The 23791-nt window shown below is 38.3% G+C and overlaps 1 protein-coding gene across 3 annotated transcripts in view; it reads left to right on the top strand.

Annotated features, from left to right (window-relative positions):
- The window catches only part of LOC150105342 (calmodulin-binding transcription activator 1-like), a 1067501-nt gene that overhangs the window by 755890 nt on the left and 287820 nt on the right, over positions 1-23791 (top strand). For all 3 annotated transcript variants that reach the window (XM_090394729.1, XM_090394728.1, XM_090394730.1), the window contains one exon: positions 17966-18097. In XM_090394729.1, the coding sequence (XP_090250855.1) occupies positions 17966-18097 (132 nt within the window). The remainder of the gene's footprint in view (positions 1-17965; positions 18098-23791) is intronic.

Raw genomic sequence — 23791 nt, 5'->3', positions numbered from 1 at the left:
ACATTTTAAATTTTGATATCAGGTTTAATACTGCTTTCCTTCATAACGTGATCTATATAGATGATGAATAACAGAGGGGATGATGTATATCCTTGTCTGACATCGGATTTAACATCAAACCATCTTCCTGTACTTCCTTCAATTCTAACTGCTAACTTATAATTCAAATAAAGACAAAGTATTGCTTTATATAATGCCCCACTGACAGCATACAACTGTGGCATTTTGAATAGCTTTTCTCTTGGCGCCTTGTCATATGCCTTTTGCAAGTCTACAAAACTTAAATACAGATGTTTGTTATGTTCTCACAGTTTCTCAACTATTTGTCATAAAGTGAAAATCTGATTCTGGCAGCATGTATTTGGCCTAAATCCAGCTTGTTCTTCACCAAGCTCCACTTTCATAATCCATCTCAACCCTTTCTCAAGTATATTTGAATAAATCTTACCAGGAACACTCATTAGGGAACAACCTCTGTAATTGTCAAATTCAGTTTTATTTCCCTTTTTGTATATGTGTGTTATGAGACCTCTACTCCAGTCATCTTTTGAACTATGCAGTGCAGTCACTGCAAGACTTTTATACCTCCATACTTGAGCATTTCTGGTTGAATATGGCGCTAGGATCGCTGAAGCACTCGGCGGGTGATTTCAGCTGTGGTTAAAAAAAGTGTTGTTTTAAACAGTGTATAGTGTGAATTCTTTTGTGAATTGTGCAACATTTTTTTCTTGGTAACACAAGTGTTCTTTAATGGTTCTTCTTTTAGAGTTTGGTGTTATATATTGTGTTATTTTTGAGTTACCGAGAAGGCGAGGTCACAGTCGGCCACATTTGCGGTGGAAGAGAAAATAAGTTTTCGCTATCTAGTATAGTTGAATATAGCATTATATTTATTATATATGTGTTTATATTTAGCATTTATTTATATATATATATATATATCTATGATACAGTGTTCATATATAATTTTAGCGATTAGTTTTGTAGTTACTTGGCAGTAAGGAATGATGGCAGACGTGGCTGCAATCACAAATGGCGTGTCACCAAGTCCTCCGCCATTTAAGAACTCTATTATATGTAACGTAATAAAGGACTTTGTGGCATGCAGTGTTTGCGGCATATATTCTTCCAGGAGTTGGATATGTGGAAGGTGAGAGAAGGGGGGAGAGCATATATGAGCAAAATGCAGGCAGTGGGAGGAAATCAATGAATTAGATATTTTGATAACCGACCTAGTTGTTTCAGGGATGGGAAATGAATGTTGGGGAAATGACTAGTGTGATAGGAGAGAATGACGAGCGAAGTATGAATGAGAAAATAAGAGTTGGGAGTGTGGAAGGCTTGAATGACTGCGAAGTTTACGGAGATGGTTTTGATTGGGTAAATGAATGGTGAGTAAGAGTGACTAACTTCCAGAGAGGGATAGATGAGCTGAAAGAAGAGGTGGAATGTCTTATGAACGAGATGAGAAGTATGAATGATGAGATTAGGAGAATGGAAGAGATGTATGCAAGGCGAATCAGAGTAGGAGTGAGAGAAAGTTTTGGGAATGATAGACGAGGACAGAATGGAAGTAATAGGAGAAAGGGAATGAGAGAGAGGTATGGGAATGATAGAAGAAGAGAGAATGGTAACAGTAGAAGATATGGAATGAGAGAGTTATGTGAAAGATAGAAGAGGAGAGAATAGGAACAGTGGAAGAGAGGGAATGAGAGAGAGAGAGAGTTATGGGAATGATAGAAGAGGAGAGAATGGAAATAGTAGGAAAGAGAGAATGAGAAGAATGTGAGGGATCACTGGATCCAGGGATAGCGTGATGTCAGGAAGGCAGGTAAGTAGGGGAACACAGAGAGAAAGATGATAGAGGAGAGAGAGTGAGGGATGCATGGGATCATTCGTGGAATAGGGTGGTAAGAGATGTAATGTATGGGGACTCAATGATCTGTGGTGTGCAAGATGGGATGCATGAGGAGTGTTTATCTGGAGGAACGATAGAAAGTGTAGCTATGACAATTAAGAGAGATGAAAGGGTGATTGAGATGATTGTGATGGTAGAAACAATGACTTGAGAGGTAATGTAAATTGGGCAGCGAAAGATATGAGATTCTTGCTTGAGGTAGTACGAAAGAAAACACAGAGGAAAGATAGTGTGCGTGTTGCTTACGTATGATAGTGAAGAGCTGAACAGTAATATTGAATAACATAATAGCTAGAATGTGTCAGAAGAGAGGATTGGAATATATGGATGCTTGGAGAGCATTTGAGGATAGAGAGGAATTGTATGCAAGAGACCGCTTGCATTTGAATGAGGAAGGACGTAGGCATCTGGAGAGATTGCTGTTCTTAACGAGCCAGTGTGTCAGTGCAGGGAAACTAGAATGCCCAAGGTGGATGGTAGTAGGGGTGGCCTCTTGTGGGAAAGGGTATTTGGGAGAAGGGTGACATCATCAAGTAGCACTGAGCACAGTGGAGTCTAGAGAGGATAATGCTGGGTATAGAAATAGTGGCATTTTTATGCTTTTATGCCAGGAGTATCTGGAATAAAGGAGAGGAATTGGTGGCACTGATAGCATCAACCTGGCCAAAGATTATTGGGATCACTGAGACATGGTTAACAGAAGAGGATATAATAACAGGAATAGAAGTAGCAGGGTACAGCATTTTTTGGCAGGTTAGGAATAGGAAAGCATGGTGATGGAGTACTGCTTATAATAAGTGATGACTTATGTCCTATAAGAGTGGAGGCTTTGGAAGACAGTGACACTAATGATTTCAAAAGCATATGGTGTGAGGTAGAGATGGACAAGACAGGATATTTAGTGGGGTGTTGCTACAAACCAAGAAGCATAGAGGGTGGGGACCAGGAGATGTTTAGACAGTTGAGCTTGGCAAGTGCAAGAAGAATGATTGTTATGGGAGATTTTAACTACAGCAGTATAAATTGGGGAGAGGAAGATGCATGTAGCAATAAGGGAATGGAATTTCTAGAATTCTTGAGGGACAAATATCTTAGTCAACATGTAATAGAGGAAACAAGAGGTTCAAGAATTTTGGATTTGGTCATAGCATCAGAAGAGTTGATAACTGAGATGACATCTCTCCAACATGGTCACTCTCTCCAACCGGTTGGAGAGAGTGACCATGTGGTTTTGACTTGGAAGATGAATAGACATGCAACTATCAAAGAAATGGGAACATATGTGGAATTATAAGGAAGGTGATTATAATAATCTTAGACATCAACTTATGGAAGTTTCATGGAGGGAGGAATTGGAATGCCAGGATGTCATTAGTACTTGGGAAATTGTGAATGAATATTTGTTAGCAGCAACTGTAAGCTGTATTCCACAAGTGAAGAAGAGAACACTATTTGGTGTAAAGTGGATGACAAACAATATTAAACAGGAAATGCATGTAAAAAAGAGGCTATGGAAGAGATATAAGGAGACAGGTGAAGAGCAGATGCATGAAGAATATAAGACACAGGCCAGGAGAGTGACTAGTATGGTAAGGAAGGCGAAACTGGAATATGAGAAGAGATTGGCCATAAGATCCAAAGAAAATCCTAGGGAATTTTTTAGCTATGTGGCCAGTAGGAGGAGAAATGATTATGGAAGAATGACATTGTGGGATAAAAATGGGAATAGAGTGACTGGTGCAAAGGACATAGTGGAATTGTTCAATGAACACTTGGATGAAATAAAATGGTGTATTTCATCCTGGAGGAGTAAATTTTAATACTAGAGGGATAGGGCAGATTTGAGGTTTAGAGCTGCAGGAGGAGAGCGTGTTCCAAATACTGAGTACTCTGGATATCAATAAATCTGTGGGAGTGGATGGTATTTCACCACGATTTTTGAGAGAATATGCTAAAGAACTGCTGACAGCTCCTTTGACCTGGCTTTTCAGTGAAAATCTGGCTATAGGAAAGGTGCCCAGGGAATGGAAGAAAGGTAAGATAATGCCATTGAATAAGGGCGGTAGCAGACTAGAGGTGTGTAATTATAGGCCAGTTTGTGTGTCATCGGTAGTTAAGATCTTGGAGAAATTATTTAGGTACCATATATAACATTGGGCAGATGAGGTTAATGTTATCTGTGAGAGTCAACATGGATTTGTGAAGCGGTGCATATCTAAAACAGGATCGCTTGTTTTAGTAATATGTTAGCCTTTTATAATAAAGTTACAAGAGCAATAGATGAGGGAAAGTCATATACTGCTATTTTCTTGGATTTCCTGTCCTGTCAGGTGTCTTCCCCTTCCAGGAGATTGACTACCATGTGTCTCCACTATGTCCTATTCTGCACCTCTCTGCTGCATTCCTCATATGAGAGATAGGTCCAATCTTCTGTATTTTTCATCCACTCCAGTCTTTGTCTTCCTCTCTTTCTCTTTCCCTCAACAGTTCCTTCGAAGTGTCCTTCGTAGGCAGTTATGTCTCAGAATATGTCCAAAATATCTGACTTTTCTCTTTTTAATTTCTTTCATCAGGCCCCTGTTGATGCCTGCCATCTCTAGTACCTTTTCATTTGTCTTTTTTTCTTTCCATGATATTCTCATAATTCTTTGCAGCATCCACATTTCAAAGGCCTCCAGTTTTTTCACACTCAGATTAGAGTGTCCATGTCTCTACTCCATATAATAATGTAGACCATATGTAGCATTTGAAGATTCTTAGTCTTGTTTTCAGATTTAATTCTCTAGATGTTAGTAGATTTTTCATACTGTTGAAAGTTGACCTTTCAATTGCAATCCTTTTTCTAATTTCATCTTCTGTCCTGCTATTCTCTGTGATCAAGTGTCCGAGGTATATGTATTTTTGCACCTGTTTTAATTTATTTCCTTTTATATCGATGCATATTTTTGGTATTTTCTTTTCTCTTGAAATTATCATGATTTTTGTCTTTTTAAAGTTGAAACTGAAGTACTAATTTTATTAAATATTTCTTCTGTGTATAGGTTAAAGAGAATCGGAGAAAAGACACAGCCTTGTCTCACACCTTTCTGAACTGGGAATTCTTCTGAGGTCTCTCTATTTATTCTCAAAGATGCAGTCTGTTCCCAAATTAGTTAATAGCCTAATGTATTTTCCATCGATGCCTATTTTTGAAAGGATTTCAATTAATTGTTCATGTTGGACATTGTCGAATGCCTTTTTGTAATCTATGAAGCAGAGGTACACGTTTTTGTTTTTCTAGATATCTTTCTATGGTGGTTCTGACGTTGAAAATACCTTCTCTTGTACCTGCATTTTCCTTGAAGCCACTTTGTGTATCATCTATTTCTATGTTTATTTTTCTTTTATTTCTTTCAAGAATAACGTATAGGAGGACTTTTGATATTTGACTGATGAGGCTGATTGTCCTGAACTCTTCACATCTTGTAGCTTTTGTTTTTTTGTGAATTGGAACGAAAATTGAGTGATTAATATCTTTGGGTAGAAATCCAGTCTCGTATATTTTATTGCATAATTTTGTTAGAAATTTCAGTCCTCCTTCATCAAGAGCCCTCAACCATTCTGCCAAGATGTTATCTATTCCTGCAGCTTTATGTGGTTTTAGTTTTCTGACGGCATTTTCAACTTCACAGAGTAAAATGGATGGTCCTTCTAAATCAGTCTGTTCAGGAATATCATTTCTTTGTTGTTCATATAATTTCCTTGTGTATTCAATCCATCTTTCCATGATTTCTTTTTTATCCATTAGAATATGGTCTCTTGAGTCTCTAATGACACTTGCATGGTTTGCTGTATTTGTCCTGCTTGTCATTTCTCTGATCTTTTCATGCATTTCTCTGCTTCTGTGTTTTTTTATCAAGGTTTTCTATATCTATACATTTATATTTAATCCATTCCTCTTTGGCTTTCCTGCATTCTTTTTTTATTTCTTTATTCATGCTTTTATATTCAGGTTTGTTCTTTAACTTTTTTCTTTGTTCCATCAACGTCAGTATTTTTTCATTCATCCAAGGTTTATTCCTTTTCCTTTTTAATTGTGGGAGTGTATTTTTTGCTGCTTCATTGATGCTATTCTTGAATGTTTGCCAGTTCATGTTAATTTCATCAATTGGCGTTCTATTTTCTGTGTGAGTTGTGGTGTCAGACTTGTTAAGGGATTTTGTGAATTCTTTTATAAAGCAGTCTTTAACTTCTTGGTTGTTAAGTGAGTCTGAATTATAAGTTTCTCTTATGAATGGTTGGCTTGGTATCTTAAGTTTTATTTTGATTTTTGCAATCACTGGGTTGTGGTCCGATCCTATGTCTGCTCCAGGATATGTTTTTGTTTGTGTTATTGCATTTCGGAATCTTTGTTTTTTTTATTATATAGTCAATTTGGTTTCTATACATGTCCCCAGGGCTTAGTCTTCTGGGAGGATGTTTAAACAGTGTGTTGGCAATTGTTAGGTCATTGGTTTCACAGAATTGAATTAATCTTTCACCTCTTTCATTTCTGATTCCAAGCCCTTGGTTTCCCATGCAAAATGAGATTTTTTCTGAGCCCACTTTTGCATTTAGGTCGCTCATCAGTATAATAACATCATCTGACTTAGCACTGGAGATTGCAGTTTAGATGTCTTCATAAAATTGTTCCAACTCTTCATCTGGGTGATCTTGGGTTGGTGTATATGCTTGGATAATATACAGGTTGAATGGTTGTGCAGTTATTTTGGCTGTTATGATTCTGTCATTTATGGGCCAATATACCTGTAGAGATTTTGCAATTCTATTACTTAGGACAAGCGCTACTCCATTAAGGTGTAAGTCACTGCCAGAGTAGATTATAGTGTGATTTTTTCTTCTTATTATGCCTGTATCTGTCCACCTCACTTCACTGATACCTGAAATATCGGCCTTCATCACTTCTAATTCCTGGAGTAAGTTATCTAATTTGCCTGCCTCGTAGAGTGTTCTGACATTCCATGTTACTATTTTACAGAGATTGCTCCTGGTTTTCAGACAAGGGATATCTGAGAATATCCTCCCTGAAGGGTTTGGGATATTATCTTCATACACTACCTGAGTAGTTCTGGTCTTATAATTCCCAGTTTCAAGCTCTTCTTCCCTGTAGCTATAAGAGCTGATGGTTGTAGGGGTCTCAACCACATCTCTAAATTCATATTGTGACATGGTGTGTTTCATCGTTGACAATGGATAAATACGTGGTGAGGTTCCGATCTCTTCCACGATGGCTGGCCAAAATTTCCTTAGATGTCAGGAGTATGCCCTCAATGTGCCGCACATCTTGTGTCGTGCCCTTGATGCCATTGATCAGTCAGTTTGATTCTTCTGCCATCTTGGCCATTTAAGTTGCAGCATATGGGTTTGGATGTTAGGTTGGTCAACTGGATTCAGGATGGGCTGTCCGATAGGTATCAATGAGTTGTGTATGGTGGGACAGTTTCAAGGAAGCAGAGGGTTACAAGTGGGGTCCCACAGGTCTCAATGCTGGGACCTATATTGTTTAACCTTTATATCAGTGATATTGTCAGTGAATTGCAGGGGGATATTCAGTTGTTTGCGGATGATGTGAAGCAGGGAAGGGTTATTAGTAATAGTGCAGATGTGGTAGTCCTGCAAGAGGATTTGAATAAGCTAGACAGATAGACAAATGAATTGGGGTGCCAGTTGAATGCAGCAAAATGCAAGGTCTTGAGGTTTGGGACACATCGGTGGAATGCTGCTTATTCTATTGGAGGAACTATATTGGATGAAGTAGGGGAGACAAGAGATCTGGGGTTGATGATTGATAGAAACCTGAAATTCAGGGGACATATTGCAAAGATGATTAAGGTAACATAGAGGATAACTGCAATAATGAGAAGGACGCTGACCTACAGAGATAAGAGTTATCATTCCGTTGTGTAAGACGCTGATCAGTCCACACTTGGACTATTGTTCTCAGATTTGGTCCCAAGGATTTGAAGGGGATAAGTTTACTGAGAAAAGGGTACAAAAGGCAGATAACAAAGATGGTTTCGGGACTGTACAATGTTAGTGTGAGGATCGGCTGAGGGAATGTGGACTGCAAAGATAGAAGGTGGATAGAAGGAGAGATAATATGATTGAGACTTTTAAACTGTTGAGAGGTGGTTACAGGGTTGACACTGGAGAGTTCTTTTGCTTGGTTGAACAGCAGGAAGGAGTAATGACAAGGGACCATCCCTGGAAGTTGCGAAAGGAAGCTGTGAGCAAGAGGGTGAGGATTTGTTTCTTTGCATGGAGGGTGGTTGAACGGTGGAATGCATTGCATGATAGAGTGGTGAGAGTGAGAATGGTCAATGAGTTTAAGGAATGGTATGATAGACTTTGTGTTTTCTAGGAGGGACCTCTCATGATCAGTCTTGATAGACTTGTGTTTCCTAGGAAGGACACCTCCCGTGATGAGTCTTTTGACTCCTTATAGGACTCAATAATAATAATAATAATATCATCTACTCCCACTGCCTTTCCACATTTCAGGTTTTTGATGGCTTTTTCTACTTCAAGTATGGATATGTATTCTTGATTGCATGCCTTTTGAGTGTTATTTTACCACTGTGCTGTCACTGCTTGTTTCATTTATCAATTTTTTGAAGTAATCACTCGATACATCAAGGATATTTTTTTTTTTCACTAGTTTTCATGTCACGTTTATCATCTCTAATTTCTTTTACAGGGGCATTTTCAACAGCCTCCAGAATATCTTGCCACGTTCCTGATATTTTTTTTCTACATTCTTACTAAAGTTTTCCCATGACTTTTGTTTAGTTAGTTTTATAAAGTGTTCAGTTTTCTTACATTTGTCTCTGTATTCTTTAAGAACACAAGCTGATTTATTTACCAGGAACTTTCGTTATGCTTTCTTCTTTTCCTTCACTGCCTCTTTAACTTTCTGTGTCCACCGTGGAGTTCTGATTTTTCTATCCTTGCATACAACCTCACCACATGTCTCTCTGGCTTAATCAAAGTTTTCTTCATGGCTTGCCACTGAATCTCCAGGGTTTGGTTCCTATTCTCAAATTATTATGATTTTCCACAGAGTTACAAGACTCCTCATTTGAAACCCAGACTAGAAAACACAAAGTTTGTCATACTACTCCTTGAATCCATTGACTGTTCATGCTCTCACTACTCTATCAGGCAATGTATTTCACGGTTCAACCACCCTCCATGCAAAGAATCCACTCTGTACCCTCTTTAACTGTAATAATGCCATATAACTGTGACATTTTGAATTCTGAGGATATGCTTACATGGAGGTTTTTTTTTTTTACAAGACAGTGTGTGAATTTAGGAGATAGGAGAGCTGTCTGGCAAATGGCAGAGAAGCAAAATAAAGCAAGGAGAGGTGAAACAGAGGAGAAAGAAAAGTGTGGCAGAATGAGAGAGTGAGAATAAGGAGACTGTTTTATAATGATCTCATGATAAAAGATATACTTGATGAGGGTAGAACAAAATTGTGTTTTTCCAGATGTGATGATCAAGGATGTCAGTAATGCTATTAGAATGTAGAGAGGAAAATTGACAGTGGTTGACTGTTTTGGCAGACATAAAGGTTACACATGTGTAATGAGAGAGAATATGAAAGTGTTACTGGAAGAAGTGAAAAATGAATAGTATTTGAATAGATTTGAAGTTTGGTGTCTGGAGAAAGTTATTCCTTGGGAGAACTGATGCAAAATCAGGAAAACTAAAGTTAGTAGAAGGGATTCAGATATAATAATGTGCACAAGCCCTCTTCAGACAAGTGATTGTGAGAATAAGAATAAACAAAGTATGCTGAACTCTGAGGTCTCAGATATTAAGATGACAATCAGTAAAACATAAGTCATTGAGGATGCAATGGGATATTGCACTTCTGTGCACTAATGCCAGAAGCATAAGAGCATAAGAATTAAGGGTTAGGAGTTTTTAGTATTGTTTAGTTCTACTTAGCCAACAGTTATTGGTATTAGTAAGACTTGGTTGATAGAGGATGATGGAGTTCTAGGAATAGAATGTGAAGAATCTTTTATTTTCAGAGCAATCAAGAGAGATGGATTTGGTGTGTGTGTGGGGGGGGGGGGGGGATATTGCTGATGACAGCAGAATTGCAACCAACAAGGGTGAAAATTAAGAGATATAGAAGGTAGTGCATTTGAGGCTATCTGCTGTGAGACAGAGGGTAACATGGCAAAATGTATAATGTTGCTGTTATAGGCTAAGATGTGTATCAGATCAGCAGATTAGCCTCATTAGTGCAGGGTGAATAATTATTATGGGGGAACTTCAACAATGAGGACTTAGTTGTAGATGGTGGCTGAAGGGATAATATACATATTCTACAACCAACAGACTAGATTCAAAACCTGCCATGATCATAATCCAGAAATGCTTCTCTAGCACGATTTCTGGTTTATTTAAAGAATTAATAAAAAAAAATTTTAAATAAATAAAATAATGGTATCTAAAATATCCTTAGCACATCTATGATACTAATATACTTAGGTTTATTTTGCAGGTGGAAGTCACATAAAAAATAGATTAAAAACAGAGCACCTTTGGCTAAGGAAATGGAATTTATGCAGTCACTAAGTAAGTATTACCTGGAATTGCCTGGAAATGATGGAAAAGACCAGAGTTTTGAGATTGTTGGATCTGGTGATTCCATTGGAGAATTTGTCCATAACTTTGCTTTTATTTGTGAAAGTGATTATGCAACCTTGATGGCTAAACGTGGTGATTCATTTGAGTAGAATTTTTGTTCAAGAAGGGATATGCATGAAATTACAGAGCTAGTAATTACAACAAACTTAAGAGACAGTTTGGAGCAGAAACATGGGTAAGAAACTGCAAATTAAGAATATTTTAACATCAGAAGTAGCTTCAGACTGCAGGAGCTGAAAAAAAAAAAGAAAGAAAATGTTGTGGCTGGCAGGAGAAAGAATTATGACAAGAAAGGTGCCTATCAATATGAGCATTACAAAGTGTATGCAAGCAGTATTGGTGAGCAGCATGATAAGAAAGGCAAAATCAAATTGTGAGAGGAATCTAGGCAAGCTTTCCAAAGAAGATCGTAAGGAATTCTTTCACTACATGGTGTGTAAAAGGAAGAATGATTATGATAGGATAACTATAATGGATGCTAATGCGAAAGAGGTGGCCGAAGGAGAAAGAATTATTGAATTACAATGCAATTACTTTGCGATCATATGTCCTTCAGGTTAAGATACTGCAGTCACATGTTATAGGATCTAATGTGAAAGCAGATGAAATGGAGGTGCTTAGAATACTATAAAATCACAGTGTGAATACCACATGGGATTAGATGGGATATTTTCTCATATATTACAAGAAGATGCAAGAAATTGGCAATATTTATGATTAGACTCTTTCAGCTAAGGCTCAGCTCCAGCATGGTCCCAAATGAGTTGAAAGATGCCAAAATATTCCCATTACATAAAAGAGGTACCAAATTACAAACCAATGATTATTTGAGGGAGTGATATTAAAAGCATTGGAAATATTGTTTAAGAGCAGAATTCAGGAATGAGTGAAAGATTGGGAGGGCATGGATTTTTGAAGGGTTTCTCGTGATTTACACATTTTCTGCAATGAATTGTCAGTTGAGTTGAATTAATAATGGAAATGGATAAACCATGAATGTGATTGTCTCTGCAGTGACATTTGACAGGTTATTGTGTGAAACCTTATTAAAAGAAACTGAGCAAATGGAGATAGATATGAAGCTTGTGACATGTATGAGAATGTTGAAAGTTTTTTCACTTCATAATACTATGAATTGAAGATGTCAAGAAATTATATTCTTGGTTTCTTCCTTTATCCTGTAAGCAAACAAAGTTTGCACATGAAGTCACTTCACGACTGAGTTACTTGTATATAGAGACTATTAACTTCACATTAATTACCTTATTATCCCATAATGCAGTGCACATATCCTTACAGATAATGCTATGCATTATGGGAACGGACACTACCCAGACCTGTTTCAACCTTTATAAATAAAGGTTTTATTAGTGAGAACCAAACCCAGTAGTGATACCAAGGTTGAAGTGAAGCAGTAGTCATATTTCTGTATGCAAGTAGTCAAAAGGTGTTACACATTATTACTAAAATATTCTAGATTAGAGATAGATGTTGAAAGTTTTTTCACTAGATTATACTATATATTACAGGTGCCAAGAAATTATATTCTTGGTTTCATCCTTTATCCAAGTATAAGCAAGCAAAGATGGCGTGTGAAGTCACTTCACGACTTGGCTACTTCACTTGGCTACTACTATGTTGAGACCTCAATAAAAGTCAAAGCTGGTCAGGGTAGTAGTAGCCTTTCCCATAATGCATAGCATTATACATGTGTGTAAGGATATGTGCATTGCATTATGGGATACATAAAAGTAGTCGAGTTGTGAATTGACTTTTTGACTTAGTTGGTTTACACTTGGATAAAGGATGAAACCAAGAATATAATTTTTTTGCATCTGTAATTTATAGTATCAGACAGTGTAAAAGCTTTCAACATCCATCTCTAATCCAGAGTATTTTAGTAATGAGGTGTGACACCTCTTGACTACTTGTATACAGAAATAACTTCTGCATTACTTCAACCTTGGTACCACTTCGGGATCTGGCTCCCACAGGTGAGTCCTCAATGAAGGTCAGGGTAGTGGCCCTCCCCATAATGCATAGCATTATACATGCCCATAAGGATACGTATGCTGCATTATGGGATACTAAGGAAATTAATGTGAAGTTCTTAGGTTTTATATACAAGTAGCGCAGTCATGAAGTGACTTTACATGCGACCTTTGTTTGCTTACACTTGAATAAAGGATGAAATCGAGGATATAATTTCTTGGCATCTTTATTATTATTATTTCGGGCGACTCCAGGGAGTCCTTAGACTCATCGAGGGAGGCCCTAAACATCATGTCCACACAACTATACGACATTTTCACAGTATCTATCATACCTTGCCTTGAACTCACTCACCATCACAGCAACCATAACAGACTCTGGCAGCTTATTCCACTCATTTACCACTCTAAAAGTAAAGAACCCAGCTCTAACACCCTTGCTAACCACACTCTTTCCCAGCTTCCATAGGTGTCCCCTAGTTCTCCCACCAGTCCTGATCTCAAAAATATCCTCTGAATTAATCCTATAGAATCCCTTTAGCAATTTGAATGTCTCAATCATATCTCTGCTTTTCTGCCTATCAACTAGTTTCTGCAACCCACAAATCTTCAACCTGTTCTCATATGGTTCATTCCATAGACCTGCTATCATCGTAGTCACTCCCCTCAAGAAGGAACCGAGGTGACCAAATCTGGGCAGAGTAGTCGAGATGAGGTCTTATCAAGGCTCAGTACAGAGGTACAATAACTTGCTTGTCTCTGCTCGTCAAGGTATTTTTCAACAACCAAGTGAGTTGATGAGCTGATTTAACTACATTTGCAATGTGCCCCCTAAACTTCATCTCCCTATCCACCAACACTCCCAAGTCCCTGGCCTCATCAATTTCCTGGAGTACAGTTCCACCAATATGGTATACTGCTGCTAATCTTTTCACCCCAAAATGCATAACCTTACATTTCGTCACATTAAATTGACATCCATTCTCCTTAGTCCAGAACTCCAATCTATCCACGTCATCCTGCAAGATTTTGACATCTTCTGCATTCACTATTGCCCTACCCAACTTTTCATCATCAGCAAACAAATGAACTGTTGAACTTCGATCCTTCCCTATATCGTTAATGAACAGATTAAACAGCAGTGGTCCAAGAACAGAACCCTGCTGCACACCACTAGTCACAGGCCATCTTTTGGACTCTACTCCTGAATAAACTACTCTTTGATATCTCTCCATCAACCACCCACCTATCCATCTCATCAACCCTATATCTATTACCATATGTTGTAGTTTATGGATTAGAATTCCATGTGTCAAATGCCTTTGCCAGGTCCAGCAGTATCACTGTAAACCCATTACCCTAATCTCCTGAGGCATGATTTACCCTTCACAAAGCCATGCTGTCCCCTGTGCAGTATCTCATTTTCATCAATCCATTCCTGTATTTTTCCCTTGACTACTTTCTCCAAGACCTTGACAACGACTCCTGATATGCTGATCGGTCGGTAATTTGCAACCGTAGTCTTGGATCCTCCTTTATGCAGTAAAACTATTTTCTCCTTTTTCCACACCTTCAGGACTAAACCAGACCTGAGACTCAGATTAAACAACATGATCAAGGGCACTGATAATTCTTTAGCCGCTTCACGCAAGACCCATGCCGGTATACCATCCAATCTGACAGATGTGTTCACATTAAGGTTCTGTAACAGACTAGTCACCTCCACTTCATTCATCACAATTCCCGTATAAACTAATGGTTCCTTCATTTCTTCAATGTCACCACCTAGATGATATACTTTTGCAAAGTGGTGCTCAGTAACTCCACTATATCGACTGATTCAGTGACCTCCTTACTATCGTCATTCCTTAAAATCATTTTGCTGTGTACAGTTTTTTTCTTGCTTGCAGCATATTGAAAGAACTGTTTGGGATTCTCTTTTGCTTGCACTAGTTTCCTTTCATAATCTGCTTTTGCTTTTTTTACCACACTCGTTACCCTTCTGGCTTGCACTTTATACCGTTCGTGTGCCTGCAGGTCATCCCTTTCTTTAAATTCCCTCTGCAGTTGTTTCTTTTTTTGCAGCTCAAGCTTAATGGCGTCATTCATCCATTTAACCCCTACTTGTTTAACTATTCGGACCCTAGGTATACAATCAGCCATAACCTCCTGTAAATGCTCCTTGACCACTTCCCATGCTCTATCGACGTCCAGCCCTTGCAGTTGTACGTGCCATGGCACTGTTCCAAGCAATCTCCTAAGTTTGTCATACTTGCCAGCACAGTAATTCCACATGTATCCTGTCTTAATTGAAAATTCCACACATTTAGCCACCTCCCAGGTCAAGACCTTATGATCACTCTCACCAATAGGTGGCAACATGATCATATTCATTACAGTCAAATTCTGAGATGCTATTACCAGGTCAAGCACTCTCACACCCCTAGTATTTTTAATTACATGCTGTCTCAGATAGTTATCCCTTAATTGAATAAAATCCATTTCCTTCCTTCCTCACATGTGTCCTCTCCTCCTTCCAATCAATGTTACCATAGTTGAAATCCCCCATAATAATTACCCTCCTTCCACTCATTTCATCAATTTGTTTATGCACACTATCTCCACCATCTATTCCATCACCTGGTCTATAGCAGTACCTAACTGTATATTTTATTCTACCAGTCTCAATCTCACACCAAATAGCCTCAAATGAGCTCCTTTCACTATCCTGCGATACAACTTCAATTCTCCTTGGCTGCAGTTCATCAGCTATCATCAATAACACCCCTCCCCCTATTTTATTCTCTCTGCCCCTCCTAAACATGCTATAACCTACACATTCTATCCCACTAACTCTATCATCTTCCATCAGCCATGTTTCACTAATGCCAATAATCTGTGGCCAGGAAGAGCCAATCATGGCCAAAAATTCTTCCTTCTTGTTCCTAATACTCCTGGCATTAGTATACATGAAATGCAGTGATCCCTTTGTCCCACCCCTATCTTGATGCGTTATTCTAAATGTCCCATTCCCATTTTTTGTCCTTAGTGCTGGCGAATAAAATTTGAATAAAATTTTATTCGCCAGCGAATTTTATTTTATATTTTATTGGCTAATAAAATTTGAATAAAATTTTATTCGCCAGCACTAAGCACTTTAATTTATAGTGTATGAGAATGTTGCTGATCATCTGCTATCAAATAGTTCTATTTGATGGCATGATTAAAAAAGAAAGCAGATGATCAGTGGTTTGCTGCACAGCTTTATCCTTTGGTGATTTAATTTATATTAATGATATTGAAAATGAGTTTTGTGGCAGAGATACAGTGCTGATGATTCAGAACTAGACAGGGCAAGATTTAACAATGCTGATGTAGAGATCTTTTAAAATAATATCAATAGATTGGCAGTGTATACAAAGGGTAATGATTGCTAATTTAATGTTACAGTATAAGGATATGCACTTTGGGATGAACAGATTAAAAGTAGCATATTATATTGATGAAGCCAGCGATCTGGACTAGATTCTTTGCTTGTAGAGTGGTAAATCAGTGGAATAGAGTGGAATAGTGAATTAGTTAAAAGAGAAAGAAAGATGACATGATATGATTGTGTGAATAATGAGTGAAGCACTTGATATCTGGGACTCATAAAGTGAGTCTTTGGACTCCATGAGGTTCACATTTAGTATATGTTTCTCTTTTCTTTTTATCATAATAAAAGAGGATATCTCATAATATACTCTTTTTTCTGTCTGTCAAACAACTGAAGCAATCCACAAACATTCACTATCTTTTTAGGGAGCATATGCCAGCCTGGCTGGCCGAGTGATTAGCGTATCCGCTCTCCAGCCAAAAGGCTGCGGGTTCAAATCCCGCCATGGGCATGGATGTTTGTGATTGTGGACATACCAGTGTGTTGGTCGGTCGTAGATGGCGTTGGTGTAGTTGCAGTCAGTTGGTGGAGACAGAGTTGTAGAGCAAGTGCCCTCCCTCGATGAGTCTATGGACTCCCTGGAGGTCAAATAATAATGATAATAGTAATAATAATGTATCACATACTTTTCACCATCTTGATCACTTACTTCTGGATCATCCAGACTACTTTCTCATTCTCACTGAAGAATACACATTTTTCAGTGTCTTATCATTTCAAAGTGCATAATTTACATATTTCTACATTACACTGACAACTGTTTTCCTTTCAACCACCTTTGTCATTAAGTTTTTTTTTCTTTAAATAAATAAATCCACATTACACTGACAGTTTTCAGTGTAATGTGGAATTTATGTAAATGATGCACTTTGAAATGATAAGACTGAAAAATGTGTATTATTCTGATGAACTGAGCTGCAAGAAGCTGATGAAGCTGGATATGTCAGGGTGATAGAAAAAAAAAATTATATTATTGTTTTAATCCTATACACAAGCATAAGCAAACAAAGTTTGTGTAGGAAATATCTTCATGACTAGGCTACATGTATATGGAGACTGTTGACTTCGCTTCATTTGCCTTAGCATTCCATAATGAAAAACACACTTCCTTTTGGATGTGCATGATGCTATACATTATGGGAAGTTTCACTGCTCAGACCAGTTTTGACTTTTATTTGGGTCTCCTCAGTGGAAGCTATAACCATAAACAATACTGAGGTTAAATCAACCTTAATGTCTTACTGGGATCTAGCTCCCAAAGAGAATATCTCAGTAAAAGTAAAACCAATCTGGATAGTGACCCTTCTCCTAATGCATAGCATTATGGGATATTAAAACAATTGAATTGGTCTACATCCTCTATATATACAAGAATCTTAGTTGTGAAGATAATTCACATGAAAGGTATCCGAGTAAAACAAGAAAATAATTTCTTGTCTATTATAATTAACATCTTTTAACTATTTCCCTACCAAGTTTCATCATCAGCAAACAACTGGATATTTCCCATCAAATAATTTCCTGTATCATTAATGTAGAGATTAAACTGAAGTAGCCAATGCACAGAGCCCTCGTTACTCCGTTTCCCAGCCTTCTCTTAGATTTTGTACCTCCATATCCATTCTTATTTATTCATATCTTTTATATTATGTCACATTCATGTTATTTTAATGAAAGAGCACTGTTAACTACTAACCAATTATAGACATTATCTATATATTTTCGTTTTCTACAAATGGGAACTGATATACAAAAATAAACTTTAGTTTCATACATTTTTTGATTTCAAAAATTTATTTTCTAATAATCACATGATAACTGACTGCATGCTATGATGTATTGCTTACTTACAGTGCAATGTGCTGTGATTGTTGACAATAAAGATGTAACTTATTCAAAATTATATAATTTCAGCCCATGAACCAGGCTTAGTGTTTCTTCAAGTAGCTTGTGAAGGATTTGTGATCTCCAATTCTGTATCATTTGAATATAGGCAGCGACCTCCTCCATCTCTTCAGCAGTCAGAAGACTGGTTTAATGTTGAAGGTAAATAAAGTATGATTATAATTATTTTTTTATGTGACTCTCACCCAAGAAAGTTACTGTTTAGAAAAATTTGTTTAATCTTTTAATCTTTGGCATTGTATGGCGACTCCATTATTAAAGGTGTACTGGATGACAGGATGCACGCAAGGTATGTTTTCCAGGCAGTAAAATGAGTAGAGTGATTGAAGCATTGGATATGAGGAAGGAGCGAGCAAAGGAGTTGATTGTTTCAATAGGTGCGAATGACTTGACAGAATACAAAGAGCACATCAGAATGGATATCAGGAGGGTGCTTAGATGGATAAAAAAAGAATAGTGTGACAAGAAGGGTAGTAAGCTTGTTGCCAAGGTATAACTGTTGTCAGGTGAGATGAGGCAGAATGCAAGGATTATGAATATGTTGGCTGAAATGTGTGAGGAGAGAGGAGTACAATTTTTTAATGTGTGGAATGAATTTAAAGGACAAAGTGAACTGTATGGCAGTGATGGACTGCATGTGAGTGGTTATGGTGTGAATCGCTTGGAGAGACTGTTGCTGGAAGGTAGAGCAATGAGTACAGAGAATGGGATCAAGTGGGAAGTGATGTGGAAGAGCAGGAGAGATTGAAAAGGATGTAAGTGGCATGAGTATGGAAAATGAGAGAATGGGTGTGCAAGATGAACAGGTAAACAGGGAGGCTCAGGGTGGACAGGGGTACACAGCGTGAGAAAGTTGGATGCTCCATGAGGAAGTGAGAGCATATGTAGACAGGAAAGGAATGAGATGACCTGGGATCAAGAAGAAACAGTTGGAATTGAAGAGGGTTCTAAAATGAATAAGCAGAAAGGGAAATGGCCCGAGTCGAGCATTATGAGATCACATCAAATGAGTGGTATCGGTGGAACTAACTGTAGACATGGGCAGGAATGAGCTGTTGTGTTTATATACAAATGCTAGAAGTGTAAGAAACAAGGCAGATGAAATGGTTGCACTAATTGAGTCTGTTCAGCCAAAAATTCTTGGAATAAGTGAGACGTGGTTAGATGAGGACGACATCCTAGCAGGAATAGAGATGGAAGGGTATGATATGTTTCGTAAGGATAGAAGGAGTGAAAATGGAAGGGGGGGAGAGTGCTATTGATGATGGAGAAAGAGTTATGTCTATATAAAGTAGAGATGCAAGAGGGAAACAGTACCAGTGGTTTTGAAGCAGTATGGTGTGAGATAGAAGTGAATGAAATGAAATACTTGGTTGGATGTTGTTGTAGACCTGGAAATGTGGATGGTAGTGGCTGTGAAATGTATAATCAAATTAGCCAAGCAAATAAGAGAAGAGTGATCATTATGGGAAATTTTAATTATGGCAATATAGACTGGAATGATGAGATAGCAACTGGAAGTAACGAAAATGAGTTTCTTGAGTTTTTGAGGGATAACCACCTCAGACAGTATGTAAGAGAGGGCACACGAGGATTGAGGGTCTTGGGTTTGGTAATCTCATCAGAGGATGTAATTATAAATGAAGTGTCAAATCACCCACCAATTGGTGAGAGTGACCATGAGGTGATTACCTGGGTAGTTGCCAGCAGTGTGAGGACCTCTGTAAGAAAAGGGTATATGTGGAATCTACAAGGGGGGGGGGTGATTATGAAGAGCTCAGGAGACAGCTTGCAGGTGTAACATGGAATGAGGAGTTAGCTGGAAAAGAGATCAATGCAGCTTGTGGGATTTTCAAAAACTATCTACTAGATGCCATGTCTAAATGTGTTCCACGGGTGAGAAGGTTAAATAAGGTAGGTGTGAGATGGATGAAGAAAGAGATTAAGCATGCGATACAGAGAAAAAAGGCATTATGGAGGCAGCATAAGAGAAGTGAAAATAACCAATTCCATGAGGACTACAAAGACCAGGCAAGGTGGGTGACTTTATTGGTGAGGGTAGCTAAAGAGAGGTATGAACAGCAGTTAGCTAATGAAGCCAAGAAGAATCCTAAGGAGTTCTTTCAATACGTAGCCAGCAAAAGAAAGAATGATTATGGAAGGATGACATTGATTGGAGAAAATGGTATAAAGACAGCTGTTGCAGAAGGTGTGGTGGAGATACTTAATTGTACTCCTTATTTACATCTAGTTTGCTCATACTAGTTTGAGCAAACTAGATGTAAATAAGGCTGTGGAACTTGATAATATATCACCATGTATTCTGAAGGAATGTGCCAGGCAGCTGATGCTGACCTTGACAAATTTTTTTAATATGAGTCTTGCACTGGGTCAAGTTCCTAAGGAGTGGAAGGAGGGCAAGATTGTGCCACTTCATAAAGGTGGTGATAGAACTCAAGGTATTGTAGTTAAGTTGTTGGAGAAGCTTGTGAGAACTAGAATCCAGAACTGGATTGACAACAATGGTATTATCTTTGATGAACAGCAATGATTTGCTAAAGGGAGGTCATGTTTTAGTAATCTACTTACTTATTACAATAAGGTGACTGCTTCCTTGGACAGAGGAGAAGCATTCACAGTAATATACTTAGATTTTGCAAAGGCTTTTGATAGATTACCGCATGATAATTTGATAGTCAAACTAGAGCGGATGGGGTTGGATATAGTTGGATAGATTGGTGCATTGGATTGGAGACTGGCTAACTGATAGGTATCAACAAGTTGTGTATGGGGGAGCGATATCCAGGAAAAGGAAAGTTACTAGTAGTGTGCCACAGGGGTCTGTTTTAGAGCAATGGCTCTAAAACAGACTTGTTTAACTTGTATATTAATGATATTGGTAAAGATTTGGATGGAGATATTTAGTTATTATTATTATATCACACCTCCAGCGAGTTCAAAGACATCGAGGGAGGGCATCAACTCTACAACTCTTTGTCTCACTACTCACCCAACCTTCATCATCTAACATAAACACCATCTACTACCGACTACCACCACTAGTGTTTTCACAGACAATCATAAACATCCATGCCTACGGTGGGATTCGAACCTGCAGCCTTTTGGCTGGTGAGGTGATACGCTAACCACTTGGCCAACTAAGCTGTTTGCATATGATGCAAAGTTCGGATGAACCATGAAGAGTAGAGAAGATGTTGTGGCCTTGCAAGAAGATTTGAATAAATTGAGTCGTTGGGCATGGGAATGAGGATGTGAGTTCAATGTTGCTAAATGTAAGATTTTGAAATTTGGAAAACAAAAATGGGATGCAGAATTTATGCTTGTTGAGGATATATTGTTGGAGGTGGAGGTAATGAGATCTGATTTTGAAAATCCCCCCAAGCTGCATTTATCTCTTTTCCAGCTAACTCCTCATAAGAGATCTGGGGGTGATAGTGGATAAGGATCTGAAATTTAGGGGATACATAGCCAAAATTGTGAAGACAACACAAAGGCTTCCGGGAATGATGCTGAGGACACTGACTTGTAGAAGTAGGGAGATTCTTGTTCTGTTGTATAAGGCTTTGATTAGGCCACACATGGACTATTCTGTCCAGATTTGGTCACCTGGTTTTCAGAAAGATGAAGAGATGTTCGAAATGGTCCAGTGGCGACTAACTAGGTAGTTTTTAACCTCTGGAATGTTGAGTATGAGGAAAGATTGAGAATATGCAACTTGCAAAGGCTGGTGGACAGGAGGAAGAGGGAAGATATGATAGAGACCTACAAGTTATAGGATCAATGCTGGAGAAGTTCTACAGAAAATGGTAGGATATCAGGGGGAGAACCAGAGGTCATCCCTGGAAACTGTATAAAGAGGGTGTGAGTAGGGGAGCAAGAAGTAGTGTCTTTTCATACAGAGTTGTGAATGATTGGAATGCCTTGCCTGAGAGGGTGGTGTCTGCAGGGAGTTTGAGTGTGCTTAAAGCACGGTATGATGAGCTGTATGATAAAAGGACCTTGTAGATGAGTCTTTGACTGCATGGGGTCTTGGGTAGTAATAACAATAATAATAATCTAAAAAGATTACATAACTGGAAATATCCGGTTATGCAATTTGGCTTGATGAGATTTCTTATGCTTATTCTTAGGTATCAGAGGAATACTAATAGTTTTAGAAGGAAAAATTATGGGAAAAGGATCAAGGGGTAAAAAACGAAGGACATAGCATGAAGATATAAGATCATGGACAGGATTACGTGGCTATGCAGAAACAAAAAGGAAAGCCACCAACAGAGAGAGAACTGGAAGGACTGCTCAGACTAGTTTTGACTTTTATTCGTGTCTCACCCGAATAAAAGTGAGAGGGTCTCACTGAGAGTATGCTGCACCCTCTCACTTTGGAAGCTACATTAAGAAAAGAAGAGATTTCCAGCAGCATATTATATTAAATAGGTTATGCTACAAGAAACTGATGCAGCTAAGGATCTTGGCATAATGGTGGATAAGAATTTGAAATTAAAATCATGTATCAAAAGTTACAAATTCCGAGGATATTTGCGATGTTGAAGCGAACCTTGACATGTAAGGATAAGGAAGTCATTTTGCCTCTTTATAAGGCCTTGATAAGCTGCATCTGGATTATTGTGTGCAGATTTGATCTCTCAAATTATGGGATTTAGATTAGGAGGACAGATTGCAAGTATGTGGATTACAGACTCTGCTTAACAGGAGAAAGAGGGATGATATGATAGAGGTCTATAAACTTCTGAATTGGTGTTATAGGATATTGTCTGATGAAATTTTTTATTAAATGGAAGGTGGGGAGAGAGAGAACACGGGGATATCCATGGAAGTTAAATTTGTTCACAGTCAAGAAAGGGATAAAAGCTAGGTTTTTCTCTCACAGATCAGTGAGTGAGTGGAATAGTTTACCTTTAGTTGTAGTGAGTGCATATAGTGTGAATTAATTTAAGAGAAGGTATGACAGCTAGATTGGGAGATATATAGCTTTTTCGATGAGTCCTTGACTCCCTGGAGATCTCAGATAATATATATATGGGGGATGTCCAGAAAGTAAGTTCTGATGGGCAGTCAGAGAAACAATAATATATTTACAAAAAAAAACTTTATTGGAAATTAAAGTAGACATCTTTCACTACTTTTCTACATAATTTCCACCATTGTTCAGGCACTTATCATAACAGACACCAAGAGTTGTATACCTTTGTCTTAGAAGGTTGCCACCTGTCATGCAAACCACACATTGACTGCTTCTTTGACCTCGTCATCGTCTTGAAACTGCCAGCCACCAAGGAAAGATTTCAGATGTTTGAACAGGTGAAAGTCGCTTGGTGCGAGGTCAGAACTATATGGTGGATGATGGAATTGTTCCCAGCCGAAGGTGGTGAGAAGTTGTTGTGTTACACTGACCATGTGTGGGTGGACGTTATCATGAATCAAAACAACGCACTTGGTAAGCATGCCACGTCATTTATTCTGGATCACACGACACAGTTTCTTAAGAGTTTGACAGTACACACTCATGTTGATTGTGGAGCCTTGACCCAAGAAGTCTACCAGCAAAATTCCTTGTCTGTCCCAAACCACAGTGCACATGATTTTCCAAGTAGAAATCATTGTCTTCATTTTCGTCTTGACTGGTGATGAGGTGTGCCTCCACGCCATGGACTGTTGTTTGGATTCAGGGGTTGCGTGTGACACCCAAGTCTCATCCCCGGTGACAAGTCTGCTCAGGAAAATCACCATCCTCATGGTAGTGTGTCAAGAATTTCACTGCCCAGCCGATTCACTTTGTGTTGGTCTGTAAGCAAC

Source organism: Typopeltis vanoorti, chromosome 6 (assembly GCF_054136105.1).
Source record: "Typopeltis vanoorti isolate ZY-2024b chromosome 6, IOZ_Tvanoo_1.0, whole genome shotgun sequence".
NCBI lineage: Eukaryota > Metazoa > Arthropoda > Arachnida > Uropygi > Thelyphonidae > Typopeltis > Typopeltis vanoorti.
The sequence above is the reverse complement of the archived record's forward strand: the minus strand, read 5'-3'. Positions and strand labels throughout refer to the sequence as shown.